Here is a 16823-nt window from a genome sequence, read left to right on the forward strand (position 1 = left end):
TAGGCACCTGCGCGGTGATCTGATTGAGGTATATAAGGCCTTGAATGGGTTGAGCACGCTGAATTCTGATGGGATCCTTCCACTTGTTCAGATTACGAACTGTTTGTTTTGTTGTTGTTTGGAGCATTAGCAACTAAGGCCATATTGCTCCAGGGATATGCGGTAGTCATTCCCTGACCTTTCCGCATCCTCCGTATTTGGTGGCTCACAGGCTCAAACGAACCCCGGTCTAATCAAGAAGCATGTGCTACGCACTGCTGCTCTGCCCACCTGGCTACGGAGGCGCCTCAGATTACGAACCTAAGGGGGCATAAATTCAAATTAAGAAAGGACAGATGTAGAATAGATGTGTGGAAATTTGCCTTTAGCCAGCGGACAGTTAATTGCTGGAACAAACTTCCATCTGTCGTTGTGGAAGTTGATAGGTTGAATAAATTTAAGGAGGAACTGGACAGGCGTTTGGAGGGAATGGTGTGATTTTTTTTTTTTTTTTTTTCTGCATAAGCTCATACACTTGCTTTCTTGCATCACATGCCACTACTACCACTACTACCTAGGCCCTTCACTGGCTTGACCCTATCCATCATAGTGGAATACGCGTTGCTTTAGGGGCATATCGCATGTCTCCAACACATAGCTTATATGCTGAAGCACACGAAACCCCTCTCTCAATCAGGCGACAACAACTGATACTACATTATGCCTATAAAATTAGATCTATGCTAGAACACCCAAACTGGCCCATACTTTTCACATCACAGCACAGCAAGTTATACCAAAACCGCCCTAATGCTAATCGTCCTTTGGGTATGAGAATAAAACATCTCTTAGAAGAACTAAATTTAACCTTAGACATTGTGGCACATAGACTCCCATCCCCTCTTGCTCCTTGGAATATCATTCCACCCTCATGTGACTTACATCTGCATGAATGGAATAAATCTACATTGCATAGAGAAAACTTCTTGCAACTATACCATGCAGTAGTGGACCAGTTTCCCAGCTTTTTCCGTAGTACATACTGATGGATCAAAGAACGATGTCCACGTTGGAATCGCTGCAGTTTTTCCAAACATCACATTAGCTTATCAGTTGTCACGTGAGTTCAGTATATTTTCCGCCGAACTGATAGCAATTCAGGTTGCACAGAATCATATTGAGTCTTCTGATATTAACAACAGCATAATTTTCACAGATTCTTCAAGTGCACTTCAAGCACTAAAAAAGATCATGAACATCACCCACCCAGTCATGAAAAGAATAGTCAGCTCTTTACATACCTTATCAAAACTTGGGAAAAACATACACTTCTGCTGGGTCCCAGGACATATGGCAATTCCTGGGAATGAACTAGTGGACAATGCTGCCAAATTAGCTCACCTACCACCCGAGAACAAGTGGAAAGTGCCTCATCAAGACTACTGACCAATAATCCAGGAAAAATCCATGTACCAATGGCAGTTATCATGGGAAAATCAACCTAACAATAAGCTTCGAAGTATCAAGCCAAACCTTGAGCGATGGCCTTCCAGCTTCAGTTCAATCTGACATCAGGAGGTAATATTGGCTCGTCTGCGAATAGGTCACACAAATATCACTCATGGTTATCTTTTAAGAGGAGAGATACCCCCTCAATGTCATCACTGTAATACAATGCTCTCAGTGAAACACATTCTGGTTGAATGCAAAAAATATACATGAGAATGCCAAAATCTTTGCACTCCAGGCACAACAGATGATCCTCCTACACTTACTTCACTTTTAAATAATGAAACAAATGTCTCAAGCATTTATAACTTTCTCAAGATGATTAAAGTATATCACCTCCTTTAGTTAGTTAAAAAAATTACTTTCTGGTTCCTTTTTTCCATTTTCTCTATTTGAGAAGAAATGGCATGCATAGTTACCATATGTATGATGCACTATGGCCATAGTTGCCGATGCGCCCAATAAATCCCGAAACAAACAAACAGCATAGCACACGCTTCTTGATTAGACCAGGGTTCGAGCCCGTGCCCACCAAATACGGAGGATGCGGAAAGGTCAGGGACTGACCACCACATATCACCGGAGAAATATGGCCTTAGTTGCTAATGCTCCTAAAAACCAAATAACAACAACCATCCACAGTGCTGTCCACAATAAGATGTTATTCCAGATATGGCATATTCCTGATACTCTTGATACTGTTGAACAGGAATAGTGCAATTTCTGTACTACCTCTGCGATAGAGTGACCCATGCTTTTGCCACCCACTATCATTCCTCTTTCAAAGTTGGTCAACTCACAATGTTTATCCCTGCTGACATCGAATTACATTTCTAAGTCGATGCAGTGATATAGTGTACCTATAGTATAGTGATATAGTGTAGTGCGTTTTCTGCTCATCTAGAAGACTCAATTTCGGTGTACATTTCTTCAACCTCTTCATCATCATGGCTCGATGTTGGTGCATAAATCATTATAACCTTTAGCTTGTACGTCTTAGAAATCTTGAGTATTAGTCTTGACACCCTTTGTGATATACTTTTGAATTCCAAAATGTTGTTTTTAAAATCTTTATGGACCAAAAACCCAACTCCACTCCACTTCACTCCTTTCACTGTTTCCATTAGTGTACAGCAGATTTCCACTTGATAAACTTATAAGTGATTCATTTCTTCTTCTTGTTTCTACCAAACTGATGATATTCCAATTCATATTTTCTAATTCCTTTTCCAGCTCTAATATCCTGTCTTCACTGATGAGTGATCTTACGTTATAACGGGCGAAGTTCAGTTTCTGTGCATGGCAGCCTGGTCGTACCCAGAGGTTCTTAACACCCCTCTGCTTCCACTATGATCCTCTCGCTGCCGTAAGAGGGGGAGTGAAAGCTGCTGGGGACTGAGGGCCATTTGTTTTGTCGTGCTGTCATATGCTGGAGGGTTTGGTCTTTTCCTCTTCACGCTGACCAGGCATCTTGAAGAGAACCACTGTTCACGTTCGTTGCCACCTAAGTGATGTAACAGGGCTTACCATCGAGAAGGTGTGCATGAGTGGATTTTAGGGAGGCAGGCCAACCGGACTTCTCCTAAATCTTCTGTAATAGAGAGACATTGGATCCATCAGTGTTTTAGGCTGAGTGTCTGATAAAACACAGGATACCTGTTCCCCTCTAAGCCCCAGGATCTGGAAACTGCTGCGTAAATTTGTCCATGAGCAAAAATGCCAACTTTGTTGAGTCTGACCCTGAGGTTTGCTGATTGTGGTGAAAAAAGCTAGAGAAATTGTTTTCTCCTCAAAGTCAATGACAAGTCAGTTTCAGTGGGAACTAAATCAATTCTTGGATTTGAAAATCAGTTGGGAATTTTTTGGATCCCGCCCCCCTTCATTGAAAATGTTTTTAAATTTAAATTGTACTGCTAACCTATTTCTACAGGAATCAGGTCAAAGGAAAATCAACTGGATGTTTTTTTTATTTTGTTTTACTTCTAAATAAAACCTATTGCAAAGGAATCAGGTTAAAATCTTGCTTAGTCTTTAAGTTATTCAAGTTCAAAGAGTGTTACGGATAGAGGGAGGACACAAGCAAATTATATATATATATATATATATATATAATTTGATGCACTATAGCCATAAATGCCAATGTGCTAAATATATATGCAAACAAACAAAGCCACACCACTTCAGTTTGTACAGTAGTCTTCCATCTGGATGTCAAAATCTTTACTGAAATCTAAGTATCTGATGTCAGTATTATTCTGCACCCAGTTCCTTTACTGTGTCACAGTGACTAATCAAAGTCATTGACAAGGTCTTCCCTTAACAGATCCATGCTACAGTTGCTGTATAACTGTATTCCTGTCAAAATGTTACTTCATTTCTTCTTAATTTTGAGAGCATCTTTGTATACTCTCATAATTAAGGCTAAAAGTTGCTCAGCTCTCTTGCTGTTTCTTTTAATATAATTGGATAGATTCTTTTGGTCACAGGTACCATATTACTATTAGATGGAGTCTCCATCCCTAAAAACTTCTTTACACATGAATATAGATGCAAAATATTTATTGTTTGTCAAGAGCCTGTACAAGATCATCATTAGTTATGCCATTAATATGTAGTGATTTAATGTGGTTCTTGTGTTAACATAAGCAATGGGGATTTCAAGATGATAGGATTACTTTTGGTTTTCCAAGGTGGGTTTCACTAAGTTCCCTTGCTTTCTCTGCCTCTGCAGGTCAGTAGATGACAGGAGACTGACAGGAGAAGAGAATAGTCTGCCAGAAATGAGTTGCAGCCTGGCACACATAATGTAGTAAACATCCCTTGGTTCCAAGAAACAGAATCTTGCCTCCACCACTCTGTTCAAGTTAGTGTTCTCTCCCCAGGACCTATTGAATGGGCACACTGCCCGGTGAATTTAACTGATCACCCGGCTAAAATTTAAGTGATTCTCACGGTACCGTATGGTACTGATCTTGATCGGTATTAATTTGAACATACTATGCGATCAAGGTCTATGTGATAGGAGCATATAATGTAAAATTATGCAATTAATTTTTTTCTGGTTCGCTTAAGTCACATTTATAAATAACAGAAAATTTTATAATATTGCAAAGTATTACACTTGGATACTTCATAATGCCACCCGTCTGGCAAAATTTTCTAGGGAGAACACTGAGTTAGGACCGGTCAAACAATTTGTTAAAGCATTGAATCCTCGAGGTGATACCTTCAAGCATATACAATCAAGTTTCCAAAACTGTCTGATGCAAAATGAAAGATGGTATTTATTGGTCCACAGTTTAAACAGGTGTTAGCTTCACAAGAATTGAAAGACAAAATCACTGATGCTGAGCAAAATGCTTGACAGTTATTTTACTATATAGTGAAGGGTGCAAAGAAAGGTGGGTTGAAGCTGTAATTGACAATTGTATCTGGTTCTTAGCTTGGGGTGAACACACTGACCCGACCACAAAAGACAAAAAAATTCAAATGTACAGTTTTAAGGTGGGTTTTTTTTTTAACTCTAGGAAGGTTTCTAATTTTTAATTTGAGATTTCTAACTTGGTTACTTGTAGCAAAGAATAATACTTCTGTACAGAAGTTAAACATTTAACTTTAAATCTCTTATTGTATCTCTTATCTGTTATAGTATTATTGGAATATTTACTTTTTGTTTATTTCTGGACAAACTGTTGGTTCCATGCAAAAACCAAGGTCATATTTGGAAATACCATATCCAAATCCTTGGTGAAACACCAACAAATGCAGATAAACAGAACTTTTTTTTTTTTTTTTTTTTTTTGGAAAATTTATGCTGCTGTTTATTCTTCTCCTTAGGAAATGCCTTGGCAGGAATTCAGATTCGAACTAATAGTGATCCTATAGTTAGGTACAACAAAATTCATCATGGGCAACATGGTGGCATCTATGTTGTAAGTATTATAATTTTAAAACATAATCTTAAAACTTTTTAATATAAACTGATTCCCTAGCTCTTAAGTTTACTGTGGATTGTGTTATATTACATAGTTGAAGCACTCGTGTTTATTGTCATCAAAAAATTTATACAATTTAAAATTTAAGAGTATTGAATATATTTGGGTGCTATAGCATTTTCCCAAAGTGGGAATAATAATTTTTTTTTTGACAGCTGGAAATCTAGCTGCTCTTAATTAAATATGCGTGTAATCACAATGAATATCTAAACTCTTCTGGCTGGAGAATATATAGGGTATCTCAAAAATACATAGCATAACTTCAGGAATGAGTTCCTCATATGTAGACAATAAAATATTTTATATCAACATAGTTCCAGAAATGCTTGGTTTCCGAAGTTTGAAGGTCTGTCTATGACACTTAACTGTTCACATCACCTTATAGTGATTGTTCAAAATGTCCACCTTCTGCCTGAATACAGACCTCACATCAGCATCTCATGGACTCGCGAAGACAATGCTTTCCAGAAATTTTCTGTACGCCTGCCCTGTGAGTTTGTTTGGAAGCACATGGGGCCCAAATAACTTATCAGCAAAAACACCTGCCCAGATGTTGAGGCTGAACCGCTGTTGGTGATGTGATGGAAGAATTGCATGTGGGTTTTCCTCAGCCCATACATGCTGATTGTGAAAGTTTTGGATTCTGTCTCGTGTGAACTGTGCTTCATCTGTGAATATCACTAAGGCAGGAAAGTGAGGAGTTGTACCACACTCTGCAAGAACCACTGGCAGAACATTACTCGCACAGGGTAATTTGCTGGTGACAAGGCCTGTACCCATTGCAGATGGTAAGGATACAGTTGGTGTTCTTGCAACACTCTCCAAATAGTCAAACGTTGAACAGCCAGTTGCATTGCTATTCTGCATGTGCTGATTCCAGGAGTGGCATGCACAACATCCAAAATCTCCTCCTCTACTTCAGGAGTCTTAGATCTTGGTCGTCTTCTGTCGGCAGCACGAGGTGTAAAGGTCCCATGTTCACAAAGGCGGCGATGGATACCTTCAAACGTTTTCCTGTCTGGACATCTTTGTTCTGGGAACCTTTAGTGGTACAAACAACGAGCCTCCAGAGCATTGCCGTCCACCAAACCGTATATAAAGTGCATATCCGCTTGCTCCTGATTTGAGTATATGGTTGAAATGGAAAACCACCAGATTCTGTCAGTACCTTGTGAATGAAGGAAATCACCTGCAGGAGATAAGACATTCCGGTTAATAACTCGGGGACGAAGCATTTCCGGAACTATGTTGATATAAAATATTTTTATTATCTACATATGAGGATCTCATTCCTGAAGTTATGCCGTGTATTGTATTTTTGAGACACCCTGTATATAAATTTGTATATTTAATATTGTATTAGTAGGTCATAAAAATCTCTAAAATAGTAAATAAACCCTACTGTAACTACATGTAACTAATGAAAACCAGATTAAAAATAGGCAAGGGTTAAAAACCAGAAAGTAGCACATTTTAACTAAATTGCTCTAATAATTGAAGTTGTACAAAAAGGAATATGAAAGAACAGGGGGTGTTGAAATTAATCAGTGAGAGGAAATGAAACATAAGGGACCTCACAGCATTGCAAAATTTCATATTAGATAATGGTTATATGTGATGTCCAAACTCTTCAGTACATGTATTTAGTTGTAAACCATACAGGGACAGTTGTCACATCTCTTCACACTATAATTGTTGATTATTATTTCTTTCTCAAATAAAATTGGGTTATGTTTGTTTCAGACATAACAGTGATGTTTTTTGGATTAAATCAAAGATGAGGTACAATCTTTCCACTGAGAAAAATGCAGGTGATCAGGCAGAACTTCAATTTAGAAATAACAAAATATAAATAGTAATACTTACTCCAAAACATAAAATTCAAAAAAGTTCAGCCAAATACTACATAACACCAAAATATAGAAAAAAAAATTCAGAAGAAAATAAAGTGAAAACATAATTTATAAATTAATATTTGTTTGAATTTAAAAAAAATTAGATGTTAGAGTTCATATTTTTTGTATTTTCTTATGAATCACCAGAAAATTAGTTTCAGTTTGAGCTGATCTCTTAAATTAGGAGTTCAAGGTCATTTGTCTCACCCTCCTTTTCTTCTAAAATGATGTCGCCATAGCCAAGTGGTCAAGCACGAGAGTGCATAAGTTCAGTGACTGGGGTTCAAGCCCATGACTGCTAAATATGATGTTGTTTGTTGTATTCTCTCTCTGTCTTGGGAACTCCTCTGACCATGTGGTCATCCCAGAGTATGAACAGAAAATTTATTCATTTATTATTATATTTGTTAGCACCACGTGTTCATCCATGTCATTACAAACTTTTGTGCTTCTCTCAAAGCAAGCTGTGGGCAGTAGCTTTGAGAGGAGCATTAATGTGTGTGGTGGCATTTTTGCTTCCCTTTTGTATAGCCGTTTAACGCCTTTTGGTTCTTGATAGACAAGCTTGATAAACAAGCAGAGGTTTAATTTTGATGTCTCTTGTTATATTGCTTCCTAGCAGGAGAATCAGTCTGTTCTTGGCAGTATTTAATCCTAGATTTCTCCTCTTGAGGAATGTATTTTTTGGAAGAGGCATAATATCTACAATAGCTGTCTCATCAATGTTGAAAACTTGCTTTGAAGAATACAATCCCTCAGGGTAAAATGAAAATGATGAAATTATGGAAACATGAAAGAGTTTTCAGGGATTTATGGATGACTGGTGATACTATTAGGGAAATAGTATCATGTAGCCTATAGCAGCTACAAGGTGATGTGTAATAGAGCCACAGAAAAGGTTCGACAGGCAAAGGCAGTTTATGAGAAATCACTAGCAAACAGAGCAAAGAGGGGGGATAAAGAATTCTTCACATATATAAATGCCAAGAAGAGCAGGACAAACCAGATCGGACCTTTACGTAAGGGAAAGGGGATAGTAATAAATACACCAGCTGCCGTTGCAGATGAACTCAACAGTTATTTTGCATCGATATTTACAAATGAAAAGCCTTTTGTGGCAATGGGAAAATGTGGGAGCGAAGTTAAAAAATATGTAATTAATGATATTGAAATTTCGCAAGATTATTTAATGAAAAAACTTTCAAGCCTACAGACCAGTAAGGCTCCTGGAGTTGATGGAATATACCCTATAATCTTGAGAGAGGCGGCAAGCGAGTACATTGAACCACTGAGGCTGGTTATGCGAGCATCACTAGACTCTGGGGAGATTCCCTTGGATTGGAAAAGTGCAAATGTATCTCCCATACATAAGGGTGGCTCTAAAAGTGAAGTGGGAAATTATCGACCTGTCAGTCGGACTTCAGTAGTAGGGAAAATCATGGAGGCAATGATCAAGGGTGGAATTCAGGATCATTTGGATCGAATTGAAATTCTCAAGGATACTCAGCATGGTTTTGTAAAGGGAAAATCATGTTTAACAAATCTTGTTCGCTATTTCGAAAGGGTCACTCACGAGTTGGATTTAGGGAATAATTTCGACATTGTTTATTTAGATTTCAGCAAAGCTTTTGACTCAGTCCCACATGAGCGGTTGCTTTATAAGCTGGAACAGGTTGGAATCACTGGGAAAATCCTTAGATGGATAGAAGGATGGCTTCAGGGCAGGAGGCAGAGGGTCGTGATAAATGGCTATTCCTCAGATTGGGTTGATGTAAGAAGTGGGGTTCCCCAAGGATCAGTATTAGGACCACTGTTGTTTTTAATTTTCATAAACGACATTGATGAAGGGATAGAGGGCGTGATGTCTAAATTTGCAGATGATGTTAAAATTGGTAGAGTAGTTAATGATCACTGTCAAGCTGAGCTTCTTCAGAGAGACCTAGATAGACTTCAAGAATGGTCAGAAAAATGGCAGCTGTGCTTTAATCCAACAAAGTGTAAGGTATTACACCTGGGAAACAGTAATCCCAAAATAATTTATTCACTTGGTGGAGTTCAACTAAACCCAGTACTGGAGGAAAGGGACTTGGGTGTTACGATACGTTCAAATTCTCTGAGCATTGTAAACAGGTTGCAAGGAAGGCCCATGGTGTCCTATCGATGATCTATCGAACTTTTGCAAGTAGAGATAGGGACGTGATAATCCCATTATATAAGGCTTATGTTAGACCACACTTGGAATACTGTGTTCAAGTATGGAGACCGCACCTAAAGAAAGACATCGAGCTTCTTGAAAGGGTGCAAAGAAGGGTAACTCGCCTGGTGAGATCGGCAAAAGGGCGTCCTTATGAAGAAAGACTTCGAATATGTGGGTTGCAGAGTTTGGAAACTAGACACCTTAGAGGAGATTTGATTGAGGTGTTTAAGGCTCTGAGAGGCATCAGTAAAATGAATGAGGACGAAATTTTCAAGATTATAAATGATGCTAGAACTAGGGGACATAAATTCAAGTTACGGGGGGAAATGTTTAGATTGGACTGCAGGAAGTTTTATTTTAGCCAGCGAGTTATAAATTACTGGAATAAGTTGCCTTCATGGGTGGTAGAGGCCGACAGTTTGGGGAAATTCAAAGGTCATCTGGATAGTACTTTCGGGTAAGGGAAGCGCATAGGATGATAGGATTAATTTCCTTTTTATTTATTTTTTATTTCATTTTATTATTTTTATTTATTTATTAATTATTATTATTTATTTAATTTTTGTTTTTATCATTGTTTTGTTCGGATTTTTTTTTTTTTTTTGGCTGGTGCAGCATAAGCCATAGGCTTTCTTGCACCATACGGCCGTTACTAATGCTAATGTATTGGGTACAAGGTTACTACCACGTTGGTCAGGATTTTTGCAGCTCTGGAGAATGCTAAGTTTTCATTTATATTTAGTTCTTTTATTGACTTAATTGTTATACTAAATTATTTTCGATAGGTAGCTTTATAGTTCTAGCCAAGCTCTGTGGTTTATTTTGAATTTACATACCTATTTTGAAAGTTAATACTTAGTGTCCATAGATTTTACGTTCGTAACTTGCCGCCTTTGTTATATGATACGGAATACCGTAAGGTTTAAAATAAAACTAGAATAGCGAAATATGTAGGTGTATTAGAAATCTATTAGATTAGTATAGTATTATCAATAAAATTTATTAATCTTATTAAATTTCTGCTCTGAAGGGGCAATTCTCCCACGCATCACAGTTTAAAACAATGTAAGAAATGTGAAATGTTTGCAGACCTGTCTAGAACAGCACATGGTTTAGCCAAGGAGGATGTCTTTATGTGTTCTAGGTGCAGAAACTGTGAATAAATTAGGTGCCAACTCATCGTTCTGATCGGCGTCTATGAGAGGTTAAGGTAGGGTAAATGCCCTCGAAGAAATTAATATGAGGGGGCCCATCAAGCTCTCAGCTGCCGAACTCAATGCCAGAGCTCATTCCTGTGCATCAGGCAACACAGTGGCAATCTCCAAGGCAGAATGCACTGGTCCCACAGTAACTAGTTATTGTCAGGGAGACGGGGAATATAGTAGGCAAAAAGGATAGGAGATGCAGGACCAGGGTATGTCTGCCAGGGACAAAAGTTGATGACATTGTAGAGCAGATATCATCTTTTAAGGGCACAAAAAGCTGATATCGTTTTACACGTTGGTACTAATGACCTTAAGAGTAAGAGATCTGCAGATTTACTTAACAAGTGCAGGTCAATGTGACACCTCCATAGCCAGGTGGGAAGGAGCAGCAGTGCGTAGCACACGCTTCTTGATTAGACCGGGGTTCAAGCCCATCACCACCAAATACAGAAAAATGCGGAAAAAGTCAGGGTATGGTCACCGAATTTTTAGGAGCATATTCCCTAATGCTCCTAAAAAACCAAAAACAACAGCAGCAGGTCAATATTTAAAAAAAGTTGCAAGTTAATGTTAAATTTGAAAGTGTCTGCAATTTTGCCCAGATGATAGGAGGGAGTGTATGATGAGAGCCTTGTCAATCAATTCAGCCCTGGAGAGATTGTGCAAGGCTCGTGGGGTTAATTTTTTCCAGCGTGATCTGTGCTTGCTAACAGGAAAGACTGCTTCTATAGGGATGGGATACACTTAAATAGAAAGGGGGCAAGAATATTTGCTGATGCTATCGAGACAGTGTTATGTGTGTCGAAAAACTGCTGGTTTGGGGGGGGATTCACAGACTAAAAGATTAACGGTAGCCGCAGACAGAAGCGAAAGTGATTCTTGCACTGCTTCTATTCTAATGAGCAGCAGGGGATTTCAAGAGCTGCTGGAAGTCATCATGGAACAAATAAATACATGGGCTCTGTTAGGGTAACTAAGAGTAAGAACAAGTGCATGTATACTTGCATGTACACCAATGCTAGGAGTATAGTAAATAAATTTGATGAATTTGAAGTGCTGATCAAAGCATCAAAAACAGATATTGTTGGGATATCAGAGACATGGTGTCATACATATATAAGCAGTGTAGAATTGGAATTTTGGGAGTACAATTTGTACAGAAAAGACAGACAGGGTAGAAGAGAGGAGGGGTTATGCTGTTAGTTAAGAAACATAAAATCTAAGGAAATGCATCCAGTTGACACGGGGGGGGGGGAACAGTGCAATGTTGAGTCTGTTTGGTGTGACATAAACACTGGGAAAGGGAAAATGAGAGTAGGAATATGTTATAGGCCTAATGACATTGATGAATACAATGGACCAGTAAATCGGAATGCCTTGTAAAGGGGGATTTTAAATTTCAAGATATTGACTGCAATTTGTGGGTTTGTCACTCGCACACTAGCAAGACTTTTGTGGATTTATTGGAGGATTTGTTTTCTACAACAGCATATTTGAGGGCAACTAGAGGGAGTAATACCCTTGATCTGATTATCAGCAGTGATGACGCATGCATTAGGAATTTGCAGATAAAGGAACCACCAAGTTAGAGTGATCACAGTGTACTGATGTGGTATTTACTTAAAGATGTAACTACGATCAAGGGTAAAGGGAAGGGTTTTTGTTTTTGTAAAGTTGACTACAGAGGTCTCAGACAGTTTTTAAATTCTATAGAGTGGAATCAACTGATGATGTTACCAACAGTGAGTTCTAAATGGGTAGCCTTCGGGGACTTAATCTTTGAGGCTACTAGGCTTTTCATACCAACTAAGAAATACTATGTAAGGTTCAGGCCTAAATGGATGTCGGATGAATTAATGAGGCTCGTGGCAGAGAAAAAAATATATGCGAGGGATGCATATAAATTATCAAGTGACACAGAATCCTAACAGATATAAGGTAGTCTGTAATCAAGTCACAAAGGAGGTTAGGCAGGCGAAGGCAGATTACGAGAAATCTTTGGCAAAGGAAACAAAGAAAAACGGCAGAGTTCTTTACTTATGTAAACTCTAGAAGAAAGGGGATGAATCAGATTGGTCCACTTAACTTAGATGGTTCGACTATTGATGATCCTGCTGAAGTATCTGATAAATCGAATGAGTATTTTGCATCTACATTCAATTTAAGGAGGGGAATGCCAAAAGTTTATCAAACTAACAGGGAGCTAAGTGATTTTGTGATAACTGAGAGCAAAGTGGTGGAGAAATTGTTGAAGTTAAACATAAAAATTGCTCCTGTGGGCTGATGGAATCTATCCAGTTATAATGAAGGATGCAGCAAGGGAAGTAAGCAAACCCTAAGCCATAATTATGAGAGCATCCTTAGAGTCAGGGGAAAGTCCCCATGGATTGTAGATGTGCAAATGTATCCCCAGTTCACAAAGGGAATTCAAAGGGTGACACAAATAATTATAGACCTGTTAGTTTAACTTCTGTTCTGGGGAAAATAATGGAGTCACTGGTTAAAGAGGTGATACAGGATCACCTAGACAAGACAGCAGCCATAGTTCAGACACATCATGGGTTTGTTAAGGGGAAGTCTTGTCTGACCAATTTGATTGGATACTACGATGTGGTCACAAAGGTACTGGATGCTAAAAAAGAATTTTGATATCATATACTTATATTTCAGGAAAGCTTTTCATACTGTTGCACATGGAAGACTGATGTACAAATTGGAGCAGTATGGCATTAAGGGCAAGTTATTGCAATAGATAAAGGGATGGTTGAGTGGGAGACAGCAGAGAGTGGTAATAAATGGACACTGCTCTACGTGGGCTAATGTTATTAGCGGAGTCTCCCAGGGTTTGTTGCTGAGCCCATTGTTGTATCAGGCTTAATGTCCAAGTTTGCAGGTGATACAAAGTTTGGCAGGTTGTTAATGACAGTAAAGACAGTATGCTACTGCAAAACAGGATCTAGAAAAGTTAGGTAGATGGGCCGAGAAGTGGCAACTGGAGTTTAACCTTGACAAATGCAAAGTACTGCATATGGGTAGCAGTAACCCAAGAGAAACATACCAACTCTGTGGTACTACACTCAGGGAGGTGGAAAGTGAAAAAGACCTGGGCGTAATTGTGCAGTCAGATATGAAGTTCTCTGAGAGTGCAGACGGGCTGCCAGAGCATGTCATGGAGTTTTGTCAATGATATATAGGAATCTTGCTACCACAGACAAGGAGGTGATTATCCCTTTGTTTAAGGCAATGGTCAGGCCACACTTTGAGTACTGTATACAGGTCTGGAGGCCTCATTTTAGGAAGGATGTAGAGGTTGCTAGAACGAGTATAGAGAAATGCAACAAGATTGGTGAGAGGAACAAAGGGGTGCACTTATGAATAAAGGCTTAAGTTCTGAAAGTTGCAGCTTCTGGAGACTAGGCACCTGCCAGGTGATCTGATTAAGGCCTTGAATGGTTTGAGTTGAGCAGGCTCAATGCTGATGGGTTACTTCCTCTTGCTCAGACTAAGAACCTGAGGGGGGCATAGATTCAAAAGACAGTTGTAGAATAGATGTGTGGAAGTTTTCCTTTAGCTAACGGGTAGATGATTGCTGGAAGAGACTTCCATCTGTTGTTGTTGTGGAAGTTGATACCTTAAATAAATTTAAGGCTGAACTAGACAAACATTTGGAGTGACCGGACCTGTGAAATGGGAAGGGTTGTTGGTTTTTTTTTGTTTTTTTTTTGGCTAATGCTGTATAAGCTTGCTTTTTTTTTTTTTTTTTTTTGCATCATATGCCTCAGCTAATGCTAAATCAACTCTCGTGATGTAGTCCAAGTGGTAGGGTCAAAAGGGAGCACAGGTGATGATAGTTAAGGAAGAGTTGGATAGTTTTTTCTTTCGCTTCATTAAGGGAGACCTGGCTCGTATGTATGTATGATGACTGTTCAATAAAAGAATCATCTTTTTCTTTTTTTTTTTTTTTTTTTTTTTCTTTTTCATTCATTTATTGATCATCCATATTATTTTGATGGTCCTTTTCATAGTAATCCCCATTTGATGTTTTCTTCCACTATATTTTGAAGAATGGCATTTCTGCCATTCTTCAAAAATATAGTGGAAGCCATTTTTTGACATGCATTTGAGAATTGCCTCTGATATCTTTACAACTTGTTTTGATGACTGGAAACATTTTCCTCTCAGCTCTTTTAATTTTGTAAATTAAAAAAAAAATCACAGGGTAGGGTCAAATGAGAAACACATTTGACATTAATGCTGGCTAATTACTCAATGACAGTATGATATCTCGCATTGTCATGATGCAGCATTCACCGACGTGTGCAGTACAGTTCTGTAGTAAGGTCCCGTAACAGTCATATGATGTGACACAACATGCTGGTAACCCATTCCTTGAATGTCAAAAAAAAAAAAAGAAAAAAGTGAGATGCCATGACCATAACCATTCCTGCAGAAGCCACAGCTTTTGCTTTTTTCAGTGTTGGCCATGATGTAGGTTTCCAAACAGAACTTTTGTTACTTACTCTTTCTGGGTTGAAATGATAAAACCATGATCGATCCGCCATTATCACTTTGTGCAGAACCTCACCATCTTCAATAATCATCTGTTCCAGCTCCTGACAACCCTCCATGAGAACTTGCTGTTGCTCATTTGTGAGTATTGTTGGAAGCCAGTGTGCACAAACACGTGTCATGCTCTAATGGTCATGTAGAATACTATGCCTTGTTCCCACTGATATTCTTGAACATCTCTGCCAGTTGCCTTACTGTTTGGCGCCTCTGTAGCCAGGTGGGCAGGAGCAGCAGTGCGTAGCACACGCTTTATTGATTAGACCGGGGTTCGAGCCCGTGACCACCAAATACGGAGGATGTGGAAAGGTCAGGGAATGACCCGCATATCCCCGGAGCAATATGGCCTTAGTTGCTAATGCTCCTAAAAGCCAAATTACAACAACAACAACCTTACTGTTATATGATAATCTTCTCTCATGATTACAGAAGCAGTTTTTATGGTTTCTGTCGTGACAGCAATGGTTGGAGTTCAAGGACTGCCAATTTTTGTGATCAAATCATGTACATCGTTTTAAACATTCTAAACCACCTGTGAGCCATGCTGTATAGTGGACATTTTGTACTTATAGTGGACATTTTGCACTTATATTCAATAATTATTGCTTCAAAGAAGTCAGAGTTGTATTTTAAATACAATTGATAATATATTAGTTAGTATGTTGTAACAAGACAAACATTTGATTTCTTCAGTTTCTTATTCAGCATTCAGTTCTAATAGCACATTTTGCATGCACTGTTCAGTAGAGCCAGGCAGACTTCAAATGGGCACAAATGAAATCGAGGGGAAAATGAATCTTAGACCTACCTGTGTTCACACAGCAAGCTAGCTGACATTGCCAAAAACAGTTCTTTGTCCTCTTCTTCTTCTTCCTCCAATGAAATTCAAATTCTGATTGCAGTACTCAATAAAATCACATCAATCAGAAAGCAGTAAAATCTGCTACTCAATTCTAAGGAGTTTCTTATTTACTGTACATAAATTATAAACCCAATATCATAATTCCTTAGCAGCCAAAATATAACTTCCTGACTGATCATCATATGGCTCTGGACCAAAGAATGGTTTGAATTGGGGTGGGGGGGGGGGGTTGCTATTCATCCTTCAGTTTGTTAGACCGGGGTTCGAGCACGTCACCACCAAATACGGAGGATGCGGAAAGGTCAGGGAATGACCACCGCATATCCCGGAGAAATATGGCCTTAGTTGCTAATGCTCCTAAAAACCAAATAACAAACAAACAAACATCCTTCAGTTCGTTTGGTACTTCATGATATACAGAATGACACTTAAATAAATGGACAGCTTAAGGAGTAGGTTTGGGAGATGAAATGGAGCTTAAAACAGTTCTATCAGCATAGGTCCTATAAAGAGTAAAAAAGGCTTATTTCTTGAGTTAAATGCAAATGAAGAAATTACCAAGAATGTCAGTAAATTTTATTATTTATGAATCAATTATTTTTTTTGATAATTACT

At 38.6% G+C, this 16823-nt stretch overlaps 1 protein-coding gene across 1 annotated transcript in view; it reads left to right on the forward strand.

The window, feature by feature from the left end:
- The window catches only part of FBXO11 (F-box protein 11), a 513763-nt gene that overhangs the window by 307667 nt on the left and 189273 nt on the right, over nt 1–16823 (forward strand). The window contains exon 13 of the mRNA XM_090375372.1: nt 5326–5420. Coding sequence (XP_090231498.1) covers nt 5326–5420 — 95 coding nt within the window. The remainder of the gene's footprint in view (nt 1–5325; nt 5421–16823) is intronic.

The sequence above is a fragment of the Mastigoproctus giganteus genome, chromosome 6 (genome assembly GCF_048544385.1).
Source record: "Mastigoproctus giganteus isolate SK-2022 chromosome 6, ASM4854438v1, whole genome shotgun sequence".
In the NCBI taxonomy this organism is placed as follows: Eukaryota; Metazoa; Arthropoda; class Arachnida; order Uropygi; family Thelyphonidae; genus Mastigoproctus; species Mastigoproctus giganteus.